This window comes from Oncorhynchus mykiss, chromosome 22 (genome assembly GCF_013265735.2).
Source record: "Oncorhynchus mykiss isolate Arlee chromosome 22, USDA_OmykA_1.1, whole genome shotgun sequence".
NCBI lineage: Eukaryota > Metazoa > Chordata > Actinopteri > Salmoniformes > Salmonidae > Oncorhynchus > Oncorhynchus mykiss.
In genome coordinates, this window is record NC_048586.1 from 42,347,037 (window position 1) to 42,368,268 (window position 21,232).

Below are 21,232 nucleotides of genomic sequence, written 5' to 3' on the forward strand. Positions count from 1 at the left end.
TCTGACTTGAATTTAAATGGAATTGACCCTGACCATGCAATATACACTGTTTAATTTAAATAAACAATTTATTCTCACTATTTCCATATCTAATATGTTGTTGTAGTGCTTAGCCATTGATTGTTTGGTGAGATATGCGACTCTGTAGTTATTGCTAGGCCACCATCACATTTGAAATGGTAATAACCTCTCTCTTTGACACTTATATGCACCCCCCTGTAATCAATATGCACCCCCCTGTAATCAATATGCACCACCCTGTAATCAATATGCACCACCCTGTAATCAATATTCACCACCCTGTAATCAATATGCACCACCCTGTAATCAATATGCACCACCCTGTAATCAATATGCACCACCCCGTAATCAATATGCACCACCCCGTAATCAATATGCACCACCCCGTAATCAATATGCACCACCCTGTAATCAATATGCACCACCCTGTAATCAATATGCACCACCCCGTAATCAATATGCACTACCCCGTTATCAATATGTACCCTCAAACTCTGATAGGAATATACACCACCTCGTTATCAGAGCCTGATACTCCACCCCAATTGTTTTCATTTACATCATTAAGCAGCCGCTTTTATCCAGAGCGACTTATAGTAGGCTCGGGGATTCGAACCAGCGACCTTTCGGTTACTGGCTCATCGCTCTTAACCGCCCATTATCAAACTCTGATAGGAATATACACCACCCCATTATCTAACTTTGAAGTTCCTGCAAGCTATTTTATTTTAGTAACATATTTTATTACATCTGTCATAGTATTCTCATTCTCCCCTCACACGTGTGCTATCTGTAGCCATCTATGAGGCATGGTGTAGCCATGCCATACATGCCATACATGTAGCCATACATCAACGTGTAGCCATCTATGAGGCATGGTGTTTCCCTGTGTTCCTCTGTAGCCATCTATGAGACGTCATGTTTCCCTGTGTTCCTCTGTAGCCATCTGAGTCATTATGTTTCCCTGTGTTCCTCTGTAGCCATCTATGAGGCATGATGTTTCCCTGTGTTCCTCTGTAGCCATCTATGAGTCATGATGTTTCCCTGTGTTCCTCTGTAGCCATCTATGAGGCATCATGTGAGGCCTACCGGCTGACTGGCAGCTCCTCAGGCCTCTTCTCCATTGATCCAGATGGCAGTGGTCCTCTGGGGCCCACACAGGTCTACTGCAACATGACAGGTGAGCTGCCACCCTGGCCCTCTACCCTACATACATTTTTAAACTGATGGCCTTTAGGATCTTTTTGTCAGACTAATCTAGGTTTACAGACAGAATTATGTATTTAATCGGATTGCCGTTGATGATAATCCAACAGTATTGTGATATACTGAGATTGATTATCTCGTAGATCTTCATCCTATAGTATTCAGGGGCTTCATTTAAGGTCAGAACATTCTGGATTACATGCATTTTCCTTTTCCCTTTGTGCCTTTATTTGGGAAGCAGCCACATTAGACCACTTCATATCTGTAAAATCACAATGCACTCTAGTGAGGTTCACCGAGACTGACTGGTAATTAAGGGGACTGTCAAATATGTAACTACCTCCCAGCTTGGTACAGGATCATGCATAATCATATTCAAATCACTCCTCAATGTACTGTGCTTTCAGATTCTGACTCTGTGCCTTTTTACAGCCAAGTGTCCAAAAAAACTAAACTAAAACCTGTTTTTTATCTGCTCCGTGTTGTAGAGAACAAGGTGTGGACAGTAGTGACCCACAACAGCACAGATCCAGTCAGGGTCCAGGGTTCTACACTACAGAAGCCCTACATGATGAAGTTTAACTACAGCGCCTCACCTGAACAACTGATGGCCCTCGTGGCCAGGTCAGAGCAGTGTCAACAGGAAGTAGTATACAGCTGCAGGAAGTCCCGCCTCTTCAACACGTGGGGTGAGCCTTTCCAGTATTGACTTGCAACATGTTTGAAACTTTCAGTGACAGATATTTTGCACATTTCACTAAGTAGGCATCTCAAGCACAACCAATTTAATACCAATTGTTTGTCTATATAGCGTTTGTATATTCCCTGCTGTATGGGTTCTATTGAACATTGTTTGTGTGCCATCGCATGGGGACTTGAAGACTCCATCTAGTTAGTTCTCTCATCGCTTGGGGAGACCCAACTATAGGTTCATCATGTATGAAATATGTATGTAGTCAGATTTCTCTGAGGTGCAGTGTCACCGCAGACAATAAACAAGTGTTTTATGCCCGAACAAGATCATTAAAAATAAAAGTTAGCTATTTTCAGGCCCAGTAGATATGAACAAAACATAATTGCTTTCATTGTTTACTTGAATGCTTCCGAAACCACAGCTGTCGAAAGAAAAACACAGATCACTATAATTGGACTTGCAAACAAAATATGCCCCTTACATTGTCACGGTGATGCTCTTTTTGTCCTGCTGTATGAAATATGTCTTTCTCATGCTACATCAAATTGAACCTTGCGGTTGTGGGCGGTATGGTTGCCGTACCAGGTGGTGATACAGCCTGACAGGATGCTCTCAATGGTGCGTTTGTGAGGGTCTTAGGGGCCAAGCAAAATTTCCTCATCCTCCTGAGATTGAAGAGGCACTATTGCGCCTTCTTCACTACACTGTCTGTGTGGGAGGACCATTTCAGGTTGTCAGTGATGTGTGCGCCGAGGATCTTGAAGCTTTTCAACCTCTCCACTGCGGCCCCGCAAATCTAACCCTAACCCTGACGTCCACAATCAGCTCCTTCGTTTTGTTGATGTTGAGGGAGAGGTATTTTATTAGAATCCCCATTAGCTGTGCCGAAATCAGCAACTACTCCTCCTGGGGTCACAAAACATGAAACATGACATAATACAGAACATTAATAGACAAGAACAGTCACTCAGCTTTATGTAGGTGCCGGGCTATAGGACTGTGCCATCAACCTGATAATAAAGATATTTTGGAGGTTATTTCGTTTTCAAAAAAACTAAAGTGAGCGATTGTAATCTGAATAAAGGCCAAAATAAAATTTTGTAAAGGCCAAAACTTTTTATTTCTGTTTTTAGAGGGAGAGAAACACTGGGGCAATTGTGTGCTGCCATAAGCGACTCCCAATCATGGTCGGATGTGATACATAATAATAATATTACATAATAATAATACTTTTTGTTGTATTATTTGTTTTGTCTTCTCTGGTGGATTAAACTGAAATTCAAATAAAATCAAATGTATTTATATAGCCCTTCGTACATCAGCTGATATCTCAATGTGCTGTACAGAAACCCAGCCTAAAACCCCAAACAGCAAGCAATGCAGGTGTTGAAGCACGTTGGCTAGGAAAAACTCCCTAGAAAGGCCAAAACCTAGGAAGAAACCTAGAGAGGAACCAGGCTATGAGGGGTGGCCAGTCCTCTTCTGGCTGTGCCGGGTGGAGATTATAACAGAACATGGCCAAGATGTTCAAATGTTCATAAATGACCAGCATGGTCAAATAATAGGTCTGGGACAGGTAGCACGTCCGGTGAACAGGTCAGGATTCCATCGCCGCAGGCAGAACAGTTGAAACTGGAGCAGCAGCACGGCCAGGTGGACTAGGGACAGCAAGGAGTCATCATGCCAGGTAGTCCTGAGGCATGGTCCTAGGGCTCAGGTCCTCCGAGAGAGAGAAAGAAAGAGAGAATTAGAGAGAGCATACTTAAATTCAATACAGGACACCGGATAAGACAGGAGAAGTACTCCAGATATAACTAACTGACCCTAGCCCCCCGACACATAAACTACTGCAGCATAAATACTGGAGGCTGAGACAGGAGGGGTCAGGAGACACTAAGGCCCCATCCGATGATACCCCCGGACAGGGCCAAACAGGAAGGATATAACCCCACCCATTTTACCAAAGCACAGCCCCCACACCACTAGAGGGATATCTTCAACCACCAACTTACCATCCTGAGACAAGACCGAGTATAGCTCACAAAGATCTCCGCCACGGAACAACCCAATGGGGGGCGCCAACCCAGACAGGAAGATCACATCAGTGACTCAACCCACTCAAGTGATGCACCCCTCCTAGGGACGGCATGAAAGAGCACCAGTAAGCCAGTGACTCAGCCACTGTAATAGGGTTAGAGGCAGAGAATCCCAGTGGAAATAGGGGAACCGGCCAGGCAGAGACAGCAAGGGCTGCCTTGCAACCAATCACAGCCAACCTAAGAAATGCATTTGAATATAGAATTATCCCCCTACCCTCCTTCTAGGCAAGTCTATTGTCCAGCTACCTGCCAGTAGCCATAATGGCGCTGAACAACGTGATCATGTCTGTGTGAAAAAAGTATTTTCCAGTAAGCAACAATTTGTTTACCTTCATTAGACAACTTTGTTCCAATATTTCTGTAATTCAGTGATATTTATTCACATAGTAATTCGTTATGGATCCATAACTAAATAAATATTGGCATTTTGAACAAGTATTTTTAACATTATTTTATGAACAAAAGCATAAAGATGCTGATGAAGAAATACGGTACTGTACTGTTTATGCTTTTACATTTGGATAATACAGCATTCTGAAGATATAAGTCAACTGTTTATTAGGCTATAGCAGAACAGCATAACGGTCCGGACGGCCCTAGCTGTGCCTGGTGAGCAGTTGGTCAAGTTCTGTTGTCAGAAGATGAATGGAAATGTCAGGGTGAACCAACGACATGATGAACCCGCCAGGTATGTTGACTCTGGCTGTTGGAGGTGGAGTTCCAGAGCTAACAGGTGTGCCTGGCATGGATTGTTCATCTCCCACTTCAACACGTTATTCTCCGCCAATGCCGCCTGGCTCCAGGCCAATGCATCAGCTGTCACCTGTATCTCTGCCCTCCGATAATGTTTCTCTTTCTGCTGGTCTGCCTTCAATGACTCGATCTCGGTCTTCAAAGTTTGAATCTGATCCATGTGCACCTTCATCAGATGAGCAGAATGGTACCGCCCTGAGCCCCCATCGATTACAGTGACCTATGATAGAAACAGTAGATCAATTAAGAATTAAAAATGACTCCAACACACAAATGCTGCGTACACATTTTAAGAATCTAGCAACACTAACCACTTTCTTGGCAACCATGCATTTTTTTCAGTGCAGCCCGTTGTCCAGCTCTTTGTCCACTGAACTCCACGGATGGTTGTCGGTATGTTTGTATGCTCTGCAAAAATATATTCACAATTTTAGTACACAATCTATTTTTATTGAACCTTTATTTAATTATAGATTTTGTTACACAGTATGCCTACACATTGATGGGCTATATACATTTTTTTTAAATAAAGAAATACACTGAAACCAAAAAAATACCTTTCGTTTTTGTGATCCTCCGACTCATTTTAAAGTCCTCTCGTGTTTGGGGTCCTAACCCTGGAACGGGTAGCACCATAGAAAGAAGCTGGTTTGATGAAATGTCCACTTTGTCTTTTTTCTTTGGTCGCAATCTCATTTTTTGCAGGTAGGGGGGATGTTCACACCTACAGTAGCCGGACTATAAATAGTCTATTGTCCTGCTTATCGGGCTAAAAATGTTTGAAAACCTGTTTTCAAAATGCCACCAGCTGTCCATCAGTACTATAAATAAAAACACAGCATCTTGTTTACATCCTTTATTGTAACCACAATGTCACAATTCATTTGTATCTACCTTTCCAATTACTTTTATAGTTTGATATTAATTTGCTTAATATTATGGTGTTTCTATTCCAAGAAAAATGAAAAACCCTCTGAGTTTCCTTTAAGATGGAATGGAAAATATGGCGCTGTACCACATGACGGTCGGGAGTAGGCTATAGTACTTGGCTATTTAGCTAAAGAATCCCTATGTTGTGCAGGCACGTGGGAGACCGGGGTTCATTTCCCTGACGGGGAGGAAGGAGTAGGCTGTCCTTATAAATAAGAATTTGTTCTTAACTGACTTGCCTAGTTAAATAAAGGTTGCACAAAGATCATAACATTTCTACACTATAATTGTAGTCAAACCAGTACCCAAACGGAGATTCAGTCAAAACAGAAATCGCATTGATTTATCAAGACCAGTCACCATGCTTGTCAAAGAATAACGTGAAACTGTGCTAAAATAGTTGGAGGCTATTGCTTCTAACTTCAATATGCTCTATACATTTACAAGACCTACGCTTTTCAGCACATTACTCAACACTGGTGAGACTCATGTTGCCTACAGTATATCGAAAAATATGACGTGACTCTCCGCCAATAATTAGATAGATAATAATTACATTGGAGGATATTTCTTTAATTCAGTGATATTTATTCCCATAGTAATTTGTTATGGATCCATAACTAAATACACATCGGCATTTTGAAAGAGTATTTTTATAATTATTTTATTAACAAAAGCATAAATATGCCATTAGTTACATTGTTTTGGTATGAACGTGCAGACTGGCACCAAGAACAGCAGGAACGTTTCCCTAGTCAGTGCCATTATTATTGCAATGCCCCTTAAAGTGTTACACTGTGCTACTCAGGGTGGAGTTCCACCCTTCCTCCTTTCCCTTGTGCCTTGAACCTCGCTCGCTTTCAGTGGATACAGCAGGAGAACTGCAAGGCAATCCCATTGTGTGCTACTCAGGAGCATTGACCAATATACACTGCTCAAAAAAATGAAGGGAACACTAAAATAACACATCCTAGATCTGAATGAATGAAATATTCTTATTAAATACTTTTTTCTTTACATAGTTGAATGTGCTGACAACAAAATCACACAAAAATTATCAATGGAAATCAAATGTATCAACCCATTGAGGTCCGGATTTGGAGTCACACTCAAAATTAAAGTGGAAAACCACACTACAAGCTGATCAAACGTTGATGTAATGTCCTTAAAACAAGTCAAAATGAGGCTCAGTAGTGTGTGTGGCCTCCACGTGCCTGTATGACCTCCCTACAATGCCTGGGCATTCTCCTGATGAGGTGGCGGATGGTCCCCTGAGGGATCTCCTCCCAGACCTGGACTGGACTGGTGCCCTGTGCTCTTCACAGATGAAAGCAGGTTCACACTGAGCACATGTGACAGACGTGACAGAGTCTGGAGACGCCGTGGAGAACGTTTTGCTGCCTGCAACATCCCACACCATGACTAGCCCACCGCCAAACTGGTCATGCTGGAGGATGTTGCAGGCAGCAAAACGTTCTCCACGGCGTCTCCAGACTCTGTCACGTCTGTCACATGTGCTCATTTGTGGCCTGCTGGAGGTCATTTTTCAGGGCTCTGGCAGTGGTCCTCCTTGCACAAAGGTGGAGGTAGCGGTCCTGCTGCTGGGTTGTTACCCTCCTACGGCCTCCTCCATGTCTCCTGATGTACTGGCCTGTCTCCTGGTAGCGCCTCCATGCTCTGGACACTACGCTGACAGACACAGCAAACCTTCTTGCCACAGCTCGCATTGATGTGCCATCCTGGATGAGCTGCACTACCTGAGCCACTTGTGTGACTCCGTCTCATGCTACCACTAGAGTGAAAGCACCGCCAGCATTTAAAAGTGACCAAAACATCAGTCAGGAAGCATAGGAACTGAGAAGTGGTCTGTGGTCCCCACCTGCAGAACCACTCCTTTATTGGGGGTGTCTTGCTAATTGCCTATAATTTCCACCTGTTGTCTATTCCATTTGCACAACAGCTTGTGACATTTATTGTCAATCAGTGTTGCTTCCTAAGTGGACAGTTTGATTTCACAGAAGTGTGATTGACTTGGAGTTACATGTGTTGTTTAAGTGTTCCCTTTATTTTTTTGAGCAGTGTATAATAAATTAAGAGTATATCTGTGAATATCCAAGGGGATTTTATATAATAATAATAATAATAATAATAATCACCTTGTTTAAAAAATACAAATATTTTGGAGATTTAGTTTTTCAAATAACGTAAAATGAGCGAGGGGGGGGGGACATTCTTGAACAAGGGGTGAGTCATTGTTACTAATTTTTAAATAAAGCCATTTAGTTATTTAGAATTATTTATGTTTTTAGTGGGAGAGAAAGAAAAACACTACAGTCATCTCATGGATGACAGTCAAGGCCGGGCCCAGGTATTGAACCAGCATATGTAGCAAGACAGCTTGCACTGCTGATGCAGTGTCTTAGCCCATTGCACCACTCAGTGTACAACAGGACTGGTCGGGAGTGGGCTACAGTACTACAGTAGGAGCAAAATAAAAAAACATTAGTGTAACAACAGTTTTAGTAAGTAATCCTGTAGTTGTGCACAATTGTCAGTTTCTATTTAGGTTTATGTCGCCCATTCATTGTCAGAGACAGTAGGACCCAAAAGCATAATCAGTGCTCTAACTGGATTACAGGCAACATTCGCACTGAGTTAAAGGGTAGAGCTGCCACTTTCAAGGTGCGGGACTCTAACCCTGAAGCTTACAAGAAATCATGCTATGCCCTGTGACGAACCATCAAACAGGCAAAGCGTCAATACAGGGCTAAGATTGAATCATGCTACACCGGCTCTGACGCTCGTCTTATGTGGCAGGGCTTGCAAACTATGCAAACTATTACAGACTACAAAGGGAAGCACAGCCGCGAGCTGCCCAGTGACACGAGCCTACCAGACGAGCTAAATCACTTCTATGCTCGCTTCTATGCTCGCTTCGAGGCAAGCAACACTGAGGCATGCATGAGAGCATTAGCTCTTCTGGATGACTGTGTGATCACGCTCTCCGTAGACGACGTGAGTAAGACCTTTATTAACAGGTCAACATACACAAGGCTGCGGGGCCAGACGAATTATCAGGACGTGTGCTTCGGGCATGTGCTGACCAACTGCCAGGTGTCTTCACTGACATTTTCAACATGTCCTTGATTAAGTCTGTAATACCAACATGTTTCAGGCAGACCACCATAGTCCCTATGACCAATAACACAAAGGCAACCTGCCTAAATGACTACAGACACGTAGCACTCACGTTCATAGCCATGATGCTTTGAAAGGTTGGTAATGGCTCACATCAACACCATTATCCCATAAACCCTAGACCCACTCCAATTTGCATACCGCCCAAACAGATCCACAGATGATGCAATCTCTATTGTACTCCACACTGCCCTTTCCCACCTGGACAAAAGGAACACTTATGTGAGAATGCTATTCATTGACTACAACTCAGCGTTCAACACCATAGTACCCTCAAAGCTCATCACTAAGCCAAGGAACCTGGGACTAAACACCTCCCTCTGTAACTGGATCCTGGACTTCCTGACGGGCCACCCCCAGGTGGTGAGGGTAGGTAGCAACATTTCTGCCATGCTGATCCTCAACACTGGAGCTCCCCAGGGGTGCGTGCTCAGTCCCCTCCTGCACTCCCTGTTCACCCACGACTGCATGGCCAGGCATGACTCCAACACCATCATTACATTTGCAGACACAACAGTGGTAGGCCTGATCACCAACAACGACGAGACAGCCAATAGGGAGGTGGTCAGAGACCTGGCCGGGTGGTGCCAGAATAACAACCTATCCCTCAATGTAACCAACCAAGGAGATTATTGTGGACTACAGGAAGTCGAGGACTGAGCACAATCCCATTCTCATCGACATTGCTGTAGTGTAGCAGGATGAGAGCTTCAAGTTCCTTGGTGTCCACATCAACAACAAACTAGAATGGTCCAAACGCACCAAGACAGTGGTGAAGAGGGCACGACAAAACCTATTCCCCCGTCAGGAAATTTAAAGATTTGGCATGTGTCCTGATATCCTCAAAAGGTTCAACAGCTGCAACATCGAGAGCATGGTTGCATCACTGCCTGAGACAGGAGACCATCTCTGGAGGCTCCAGACTGGAGGACGTCGCTGGAAGCTCCAGACTGGAGGACGTCTCTGGAGGGTCCGGACTGGAGACTGTCGCTGGAGGCTCCGTACTGAAGGATGTCGCTGGAGGCTCCGGACTGGAGGCCGTCGCTGGAGGCTTCGTGCCATGACTCCTCGCTGGAGGCTTCGTGCCATGGATCATCACTGGAGGCTTCTTGCCATGGATCATCACTGGAGGCTTCGTGCCATGGATCATCCCTGAAGGCTTCTTGCCATGGATCATCACTGGAGGCTTCGTGCCATGGCTCATCACTGGAGGCTTCTTGCCATGGATCATCACTGGAGGCTTTTTGCCATGGATCATCACTGGAGGCTTCGCACCATGGATCATCACTGGAGGCTTCGCGCCATGGATCATCCCTGGAGGCTTCTTGCCATGGATCATCACTGGAGGCTTCGTGCCCAAAACAAATATGTATTGCGATGTGAACAACTACTCAGCTCTGTCTCACTGGAGGCTTTGTTCTGGGTGCGAGCACAGGATACACTGGCCGTGGAGGCGCACTGGAGGTCTCGAGCGTAAAGCCTGCACAACCCGTCCTGGCTGGATGGTGACTTTGGCTCGGCATGTGCGGGGCGCAGGCACAGGACACACTGGGCTGTGCAGACGCACCGGAGACACAGTGCGCAGAGCCGGCGCAGGATATCCTGGGCCGTAGAGACATACTGGCGGCCAGATGTGCTGGGCCGGCACCCTCCGACCTGGATGGATGCCGACTCTAGCCCGGCCGATTCAGGGAGCTGGAAGGTAGCGCACCGGGCTGTGAACGCGCACTGGAGACACACTGCGCTCCACTGCATAACACGGTGCCTGACCAGTACGACGCTCGCCACGGTAAGCACGGGTAGTTGGTTTCTAACCTGACTCAGCCAAACTCCTCGTGTGCCCCACCCATTTTTTAGGCTGCCTCTCGGGGTTCCTTGCTAGCCGTGTTCCCTTGCAACGATGCCGTTCCGTCTTTGCTGCCTCCAGGTCCTCCTTGGGACGGCGATATTCCCCAGCCTGCCTCCAGGGTCCTTTACCGTCCAGGATTTCCTCCCAAGTCCATCAGTCCCCCTTACCACGCTGCTTGGTCCTTTGGTGGTGGGTAGTTATGTCACGGGCGTCGTAAGAAGTAGACCAAAGAGCAGCGTGGTGACGGTACATTTTATTTTTATTTGAATAATGTCGCCAACAAAAACAATAAATAATACAAAATGACCATGAAGCTTAACAGGACATTAGTGCCACTAACAAAGATAACTACCCACACTGAAGGAGGGAAAATGGCTACCTAAATATGATTCCCAATCTGAGACAACGATAGACAGCTGTCCCTGATTGAGAACCATACCCGGCCAATACATAGAAATAAAGAAACATAGAAAACAAAACATAGAATGCCCACCCCACATCACACCATGACCTAATCAAATAGAGAAATAAAACATCTCTCTATGGTCAGGGCGTGACACAGAAGCAAGCGAAAAAACAGAAACCCATTTAAGACAATTTGGAGAAAACTGGGGAAACCTTTTTACAAGCTTCTGGAAAATACACAAATACTCAACATATAGCCTACCCATGAACTATTTACTTACATTATTGATTGTCACATTAGGTAGCCTGGAGAGCAAGGCATGAAGTGGCTCAAATTGCTCTGTGTTTTGCGCCAGCAGAGGGACTGTGCTGTTTCTCCCTCTGACATCCTAGTCATCCACCTCAGTGAAAACAACATGTGATACACCAAGGGGATGGCACTGGTGTGGCAGAGGTGCGGATTTAGAAGTGGTTTGACGTGGTCATCCGAATATTTCCCGGGACAGTGGTGGTCTCCATTGGGACCCGAATATAAACAAGTGCATAGACAAGTTCCTGCACTCCCTCAATCAGCTGGTGCATGCATTTCAGGGACACACAATCCGCCACCCTACCATTAAGCAGTGTGTCCCTGGGATGTACCGTGGGGTTGGAATGCATCTGACTGATGAGAGCAATGATGTATTCATTGAGTATTGAGAGTTGGTCTCTTTAGTCTCCACCATCTCCGTAGTAACAAGACACACACAGTAGAACACACACCACAGTCCCCGTCCATTGCCACTTAACAATGCTCTTTTAAGAGCCACCTAATAGAAAAAAGATAAGCACACAACGTGCGGGCCGGTGTGTGTGTGTGTGTCAGGACAAGGATGGAGGTGTCAAAGAGAATGGTTGAAATGTATTCTCCGAGAGGTGAACCCAGGACCTTCGAATCCCATGATTTTATGTTTTACCCTGTCATGAACACATTTGTCTTGACACTCTATTTAATGGAAAGTCTGGAGATGACAGGAAGATTTTGTTGTTGTTCATTCACCCAGTACTGATTGAACGTTTATTTATTTAGCTTGGTAGAAAAAAAACAATGTTGTGTTGAAAACGGTAACGTTGCTAACCAGGTTAGCAAGCATGGTGTTTTCTTTTGAATGTGCAAAGGTCAACGCAAGCAAAGATGTTGGTGTTGAATGCAAGAATGTTCACCCGCACACCCCTGGCTACTTTTTACTGTATTACTGTACTTTTACTGTACTGTATTCATCGGTCAGCGCAAATGTGGATTATTACCTTGACTAACCTGTACCCCCGCACATTGACTCGGTACTGGTAGCACCTATATATAGCCTTGTTATTGTTATTTTATTGTGTTACTTTTTTCATTTTATTTTATTACTTTAGTTTATTTAGTAAATATTTTCTTAACTCTTTCTTGAACTGCATTGTTGGTTAAGGGCTAGTAAATAAGCATTTAATTTTAAGGTCTTACACCTGTTGTATTCAGTGCATGTGACAAATAACATTTGATTTGATGTCAGAAGAGAAATTGCATTAACAGAGGGATCATACTGAATCAATGCATAAGGTAAGGGCTGTAACTCTAGCTAGCTACATTGCTAAGCAAGCCAGGTTGACTAGTACAGAGGTTTGCGAAAGTATTCACACCCCTTGGCATTTTTCATATTTTGTTGCATTACGACCTGTAATTTAAATTGTTTTTTTATTTGTATTTCATGTAATGTACATACACAAAATAGTCAAAATTGGGGAAGTGAAATTAATTATTATTATTTAAAAAAAATGTAGCTGGAAAGTAGTGTGTGCATATGTATTCACCCCCTCTGCTATGAAGCCCCTAAATAAGATCTGGTGCTACCAATTACCTTCAGAAGTCACATAATTAGTTAGATTGAACACAGGTGAACTTTATTTAAGTGTCACATGATCTGTCACATGATCTCAGTATATATCCAGCAGTTCTGAAAGGCCCCAGAGTCTGCAACATCACCAAGCAAGGGGCACCACCAGGAAAGTGGCACCATGAAGACCAAGGAGCTCTCTAAACAGGTCAGGGACAAAGTTGTGGAGAAGTACAGATCAAGGTTGGGTTATAAAAAAATATCTGAAACTTTGAACATCCCACTGAGCACCATTAAATCCATTATTAAAGAATGGAAAGAATATGGCACCACAACAAACCTGCCAAGAGAGTGCCGCCCACCAAAACTCACAGACCAAATAAGGAGGACATTCATCAGAGAGGCAACAAAGAGACCAAAAATAACCCTGAAGGAGCTGCAAAGCTCGACAGAGGAGATTGGAGTATCTGTTCTGTTCATAGAAACACTTTAAGCCTTACACTCCACAGAGCTGGGCTTTAAGGTAGAGAGGCCAGAAAAAAGCAATTTCTTTAAAAAAAAAAAATAAGCAAACACGTTTGTTGTTCGCCAAATGGCATGTGGGTGACTCCCCAAACATATGGAAGAAGGTACTCTGGTCAGATGAGACCAAAACTGAGCTTGTGGCCATCAAGGAAAACGCTATGTCTGAGGCAAACCCAACACCTCTCATCACCCTGAGAACACCATCATGCTGTGGGGGTGTTTTTCATCAGCAGGGACTGGGAAACTGATAAGAATTGAAGGAATGATGGACGGCGCTAAATACAGGGAAATTCTTGAGGGAAACATGTTTCAGTCTTCCAGAGATTTGAGACTGGGACTGAGGTTCACCTTCCAGCAGGACAATGACCCTAAGCATACTGCTAAATCAACACTTGAGTGGTTTAAGGGAAAACATTAACATGTCTTGGAAGGGCCTAGTCAAACAGTGGAACCAATCCAACTTGAAGGAGCTGGAGCAGTTTTGCTTTGAAGAATGGGCAACAATCCCAATGGCTAGATGTGCCAAGCTTATAGAGACATACCCTAAGAGACTTGCAGCTGTAATTGCTGCAAAATGTGGCTTTACAAAGTATTGACTTTGGGGGGGTGAATAGTTATACACTCTCAAGTTTTCAGTTTTTGTCTTATTTCTTGTCTGTTTCAAAGTGGTATGCATGTTGTGTAAATCAAATGATACAAACCCCCACATAAATCAATTTTACTTCCAGGTTGTAAGGCAACAAAATAGGAAAAATGCCAAGGGGGGTGAATACTTTCACAAGCCACTTTATATGGAGTAACGTTAGCTAAAGGCAATGCAAAATGATCAATGCCCATTGCATGTATTATACATTAGCAACATGGCATTTCCCAAAGTTTGTGTTCATCAATCAATCAAATGGTGCTATACAGAAACCCAGCCTAAAACCCCAAACAGCAAGCAATGCAGATGTAGAAGCACGGTGACTTGGAAAAACTCCCTAGAAAGGCAGGAACCTAGGAAGAAGCCTAGAGAGGAACCAGGCTCTGAGGGGTGGCCAGTCCTTTGTTCTAATGTTCATAGATGACCAGCAGGGGGACCAGCAGGGTCAGATAATATCACAGTGGTTGTAGAGGGTGCAGGTCAGTTGGCAGCTCAGTATCTCAGGAGTAAATGTCAGTTGGCTTTTCATTGCTGAGCATTCAGAGGTCGAGACAACAGGTGTGGTAGAGCGATAGAGAGGGCAAAAACAGCAGGTCCGTCACAAGGTAGCACATCCGGTGAACATGTCAGGGTTCTCTAGCCGCAGGCAGAACAGTTGAAACTGGAGCACTAGCACAACCAGGTGGACTGGGGACAGCCAGGAGGAGGAGAGAGAAAATTAGAGGGTGCATACCTAAATTCAAACAAAACACCAGATATGACAGGAGATTTACACCAGATGTAACAGACTGACCCTAGCCCCCCAGCACATAGACTATTGCAACATAGTTACTGGAGACTGAGACAGGGGTGGGTCAGGGGACACTGTGGTCATGTCCAACAATACCTCCAGACAGGGCCAACCAGGCAGGATATAACCCCACCCACTTTGCCAAAGCACAGCCCCCACACTGCTAGAGGGATATCAACAGACCACCAACTTACTACCCTGAGACAAGGCTGAGTATAGCCCATGAAGATCTCCTCCGCCGACATGGTTAAACAATATCCCTATACTCTCACCAGTTTTAGCCTTAGCCAGCACCATCTTTAGATTAGCCTTTACGTCGGTAGCCCTGCCCCCTGGTAAACAGTGTATGGATGATTGTTTTTTTAAGTCTAATATTGCAGGTAATGGAGTCGCCAATGACTAGGGTTTTAAATTTGTCAGAGCTAATGGTGGTAGGCTTCGGCGGCTCAGACCCCATAACGGGTTTTAGGAGACACCTGAGAAGGCTTGTCCTCTGACTCTGACTCGTTGCTTAAAACTTACCAAACTTAAAACTGTTGCTTAAAACATACCAAACTTCTTATGGTATGGCGTCCCACTTGGCCAAAAACCAGGGAAAATGCAGCGCGGCAAATACAAATAAATTGATATAAAAATCAAACATGTAAGATACTCAATTAAAGCTACACTCGTTGTGAATCCAGCCAACATGTCAGATTTTAAAAAGGCTTTTTGGCGAAAGCATAAGAAGCTATTATCTGATGATAGCACAGCAGTAAACAAAGAGGGTAGCATATTTCAACCCTGCAGTCGCTACACAAAACTCAGAAATAAAATATAAAACATGAATTACCTTTGACGAGCTTCTTTTGTTGGCACTCCAATATATCCCATAAACGTCACAATTGGTCCTTTTGTTCGATTAACTCCGTCCATATATATCCAAAATGTCAATTTATTTGGCGCGTTTGATCCAGAAAAAAACAGCTTCCAAAATGTGCAACGTCACTACAAAATATTTCAAAAGTTGCCAAAAAACTTTGCCAAAATATTTCAAACTACTTTAGGTATTTTTAAACGTTAATAATCGATCAAATTGAAGACGGGTCTATCTGTTTTCAATAGAGGGCGAGAGGAAACTCTCAACAGTGTTACCCAGTTCCTAGTTGGCCCTACTTCTTCATTGCACAAATGAATAACCTCAACCAAATTCCAAAGACTGGTGACATCCAGTGGAAGCGGTAGGAACTGTAAACAAGTTCCTAAGAAATATCGTTTGCCAATGAGAGCCCAGTGAACAGACAGAGACCTAAAAAAAACTAATTCTGAACGGTTAGTCCTCTTAGTTTTGCCTGCTACATAAGTTCTGTTATACTCACAGACATGATTCAAACAGTTTTAGAAACTTCAGTGTTTCCTATCCACATCTACTAATAATATGCATATCTTATATTCTTGGCATGAGTAGCAGGAAGTTGAAATTGGGCACGCTATTTATCCAAAAGGGAAATGCTGCCCCCTATACCTTAAGAAGTTAATGGGGAGAACCGGTTGAAAGTTTCTGTCGGTTGAATGAGCGACAACGATTGAGTATGCAGACAACATTTCTTTCCAGAAGCCTTGAGAAAATTGTCCGGCTGCGGGGGTGATTTATACTACTGTCTGTACTTACTTTTGGCACAGACATTGTTTCATCCTTTCCTACACTTAAATTGCCCTTGCCTAACAATTGCATCTGATGCTGTGCTTGCAACATGGCTATCCTCACTATAAGCCAATAGTTATCCTCTATATTATGAGTACAGCGACTACGATTAGATTGTGTAACTGGTGTGAAATGGCTAGCTAGTGCACGCTAATATCCTTTCAATCGGTGACGTGTCACTTACTCTGAGACCTTGAAGTAGTTGTTTCCCTTGCGCTGCAAGGGCCGTGGCTTTTGTTGAGCGATAGGTAACGATGCTTTGAGGGTGTCAGTTGTTGATGTGTGCATTGTGTCCCTGGTTCAAGCCTAGGTAGGGGCGAGGAGAGGGACGGAGCACTATTATATTTGGTGCGTTGGCTGGGAATGTAACAGCATTGCTTCCTTCCCTCTCCTCGCCCCTACCTAGGCTCAAACCAGGGACCCTCTGCATACATCAACAACAGTCACCCTCGAAGCATTGAGGAGAGGGATGGAAGCAATGCTGTGAGGCATTCTGTGTGCAGAGGGCCATGTGAAAAACTTTCCATAACAAAATATAGTGACAGCGATAAGATGTACATGTACATTTAATCAAAACTGTTGCCCCTACAAACTTATTCAGTCCGAAAGATGGAAAGTCCAATGGTCACTTTATGGAAGCTGAAGTCTCGTTCTTATCTGGCGCCTAGATATTGAGCTAGGTCACGGCAATTATCATTTTTTCTAACGACCCTGTTAAAAATCCGGTTCAGGGTAACGGCCGCACAGCTCATGAGCCAAGGCATCAAGTTGATTTGCGAATGTACATCGACATTTCCTCCCAAACAATTCATCTTATTTCCATATAATTTGTTATTCCCTAAACCATTTTTATTCTATCCAGCTTTGTTTCAATTGAGTAACAATGTAAATTTGACATGATGAACAAAGGCAGAAGAATACTGGATATTAAGCTTTGATGCTGTGTGATCCGTTATCCCACAAAATACACTGTCAGAGTCAGGCAGTGTGACTTGAATAGCACCACTGTCACAACCCCCCCATGACCACACTTCAAATTACTCTCATTACATTACTCATTACATCCCATTATATGGTCCCCACCCTCCCACCACCCTCCTGTGTTAAAAGTACAGTCTAAGAGCTGAGAGGCTGCTCCCTGCAGGCCCATAGTGTCTCTCAGGCAGAGTCATGTTGTGTTGATAGAAGCCTATATCTATGCAGAGGGCTGAGAGAACACTTTCTGCAGGCCTGTAGTGTCTCTCAGGCAGAGTCATGTTGTGGGACAGAAGACTGTAGCAGGGCCACTTACAGATGCTCCAGGAAATGAGCCCTGCGAGTCTAACTGACATCACTGAGGACTCATTGACACAATGCCATGGGATACCAAAAGATGCCCAGGGCTCTAATCACATTCACTGTGCAGATTCTGTTTCTCTACATGTGGACCTAATTGTAATCCTGTGACTGGTCCAGATGGCAGCCCTCTGTCCTGGTGGGTGGACCAGGGTGGAGAGAGACGGACCTACTGGGGAGGCTTCCTGCCAGGTGTTCAGCAGTGCTCCTGCAGCCTGGAGGAGAATTGCATGGACATGAACTACTTCTGCAACTGTGATGCTGACACAGACTCATGGTAACTAGGCAAATATGTATCTCTGTCTACTGTCCTTCAAAATGATTTAGCTACAAATTTTCTTGTGCTTGTCCATCTATATTTCTACATTTTAGCAATATTCAGTATATTACCTTGTGTCAGATGGAGATTTTCTGGAAGAGACCAAATGTATCAGCTTAAGTGGGTCATGACAGTGATGGGAGGGGTTCATCATTGTTTGATTCCTTCCACAGAGAGCATACTCTCCTGTCTGTCTATTGCAGGGCTAATGACACAGGAGTACTTTCTTACAAAGAGCACTTACCAGTGAGTGAGATCGTGATTGGAGACACCAACAGAACTGGCTCTGAGGCGCTCTACAGAATCGGCCCGCTGCGTTGTTATGGCGACAGTAGGTGAACTGTTTTATTTTGTAAAATTTTTATCTTACAGATGGTCATTTTGAACAACATGCTGAGTAAATATTGACTGTGTTCAAACTTAGAAAATACGTGTATTTCCTGTTTTCTAGAGTCTGTGTGGAATGCAGCGTCCTTCTACCAGGAGTCATCCTACCTGCACTTCCCCACCCTCCAGGCAGAGCTCAGCGCTGACATCTCCTTCTACTTCAAGACCAGCGCTCCCTCAGGAGTCTTCCTGGAGAACGTGGGCCTCAAGGACTTCATCAGAGTGGAGCTCAGCTGTGAGTCTGTGGACCACACACACACACTCACACAAGCATGAGAATGCCTCACACAGACACAAAACACACACTCCCACACACACACACACTCATACGCATACATGCACACACACACACATTCCAAACAGACTTACACTTGATAATCCATGTATAATAAAGTACAATTACAGTCAACTTAGCTACAGCACTATATCATCAACCTGTCAACTTAGTTACAGCACTATATCATCAAGCTGTCAACGAAGTTACAGCACTATATCATCAAGCTGTCATCTTAGATACAGCACTATATCATCAAGCTGTCATCTTAGCTACAGCACTATATCATCAAGCTGTCAACTTAGTTACAGCACTATATCATCAAGCTGTCAACTTAGTTACAGCACTATATCATCAAGCTGTCAACTTAGTTACAGCACTATATCATCAAGCTGTCAACTTAGCTACAGCACTATATCATCAAGCTGTCAACTTAGTTACAGCACTATATCATCAAGCTGTCAACTTAGTTACAGCACTATATCATCAAGCTGTCAACTTAGCTACAGCACTATATCATCAAGCTGTCAACTTAGTTACAGCACTATATCATCAAGCTGTCAACTTAGCTACAGCACTATATCGTCAAGCTATCAAATGAGCTACAGCGCTATATCGTCAAGCTGTCAACTTAGCTACAGCACTATATCATCAAGCTGTCCACTTAGTTACAGCACTATATCATCAAGCTGTCAACTTAGCTACAGCACTATATCATCAAGCTGTCAACTTAGCTACAGCACTATATCATCAAGCTGTCAACTTAGCTACAGCACTATATCATCAAGCTGTCAAATGAGCTACAGCGCTATATCGTCAAGCTGTCAACTTAGCTACAGCACTATATCATCAAGCTGTCAACTTAGCTACAGCACTATATCATCAAGCTGTCATCTTAGCTACAGCACTATATCATCAAGCTGTCAACTTAGCTACAGCACTATATCATCAAGCTGTCAACTTAGTTACAGCACTATATCATCAAGCTGTCAACTTATTTACAGCACTATATCATCAAGCTGTCAACTTAGCTACAGCACTATATCATCAAGCTGTCAACTTAGCTACAGCACTATATCATCAAGCTGTCAACTTAGCTACAGCACTATATCATCAAGCTGTCAACTTAGCTTTGAAAAGAAACTTATAATTCCACGAACAACAAGGTAATCAAATAGACATCAGAAAATAAGCCATGTGCCTAGAGAAATAGAGAGAGAGAGAGAGAGAGAGACAGCAACACAATTAGACCCAACCAAATCATGAGATAACAAAACGATAATTACTTGACATATTGGAAAGAATTAACAAAGAAACTGAGCAAACTAAAATGCTATTTGGCCCTAAACAGAGAGTACACCGTGGAAGAATACCTGACCACTGTGACTGACCAAAACTTAAGCAAAGCTTTGATTAGTGAGCATAGCCTTGCTATTGAGAAAGGCCGCCGTAGGCAGACCTGGCTCACAAGAGAAGACAGGTTATTTGCACTCTGCCCACAAAATGAGGTGGAAACTGAGCTGCACTTCCTAACCTCCTGCCACGTGTATGACCATATTTCCCTCAGATTACACAGATCCACAAAGAATTTGAAAACAAACCCAATTTCTATCAAGTCCCATTTCTATTGGTTGAAATACCACAGTGTGCCATCACAGCAGCAAGATTTGTGACCTGTTGCCACAAGAAAAGGGCAACCAGTGAAGAACAAACATCATTGTAAATACAACCCATATTTATGTTTATTTATTTCCCCTTTTGTACTATTTGCACATAATATGTTATTTGTAATGTCTTTATTCAACCTTTGTGAGTGTAATGTCTACTGTACATTTGTATTGTTTATTTCACTTTTGTTTATCTAGTTCACTTGCTTTGGCAAAGTTAACATATGTTTCCTATGCCAATAAAGACCTTCAATTGAATTGAGAGAGAGAGGGAGAGAGAGAGAGAATGAATGTTTGAAGGATGAGTTCTCTGCGACCTGACTGTCAGCTTGTGTCCCTGTTCTGTTGCCTCAGCTCCGTCCGTGGTGACGTTCTCCTTTGACGTGGGAAACAGGCCGGTGGACCTGGCCGTCAAGTCCCACGTGCCCCTGAATGACAGGCAGTGGCACTATGTGAGGGCAGAGCGCAGCGTGAAGGAGGCCTCGCTGCAGGTGGACCAGCTGCCCCTGCGCTTCTTGGAAGCTCCATCTGAGGGACTCCTCCGCCTCCGGCTCAACAGCCAGCTGTTTGTGGGTAGGACTGGCCTCATAGTCTCAG

The 21,232-nt window shown here is 43.9% G+C and overlaps 1 protein-coding gene across 1 annotated transcript in view; it reads left to right on the forward strand.

Annotated features, from left to right (window-relative positions):
• Window positions 1-21,232, forward strand: part of LOC110501889 (contactin-associated protein-like 5) — a 133,052-nt gene that overhangs the window by 90,620 nt on the left and 21,200 nt on the right. The window contains exons 12-17 of the mRNA XM_021579744.2: window positions 1,082-1,201; window positions 1,716-1,916; window positions 18,109-18,265; window positions 18,511-18,638; window positions 18,759-18,929; window positions 20,990-21,208. Coding sequence (XP_021435419.1) covers window positions 1,082-1,201; window positions 1,716-1,916; window positions 18,109-18,265; window positions 18,511-18,638; window positions 18,759-18,929; window positions 20,990-21,208 — 996 coding nt within the window. The remainder of the gene's footprint in view (window positions 1-1,081; window positions 1,202-1,715; window positions 1,917-18,108; window positions 18,266-18,510; window positions 18,639-18,758; window positions 18,930-20,989; window positions 21,209-21,232) is intronic.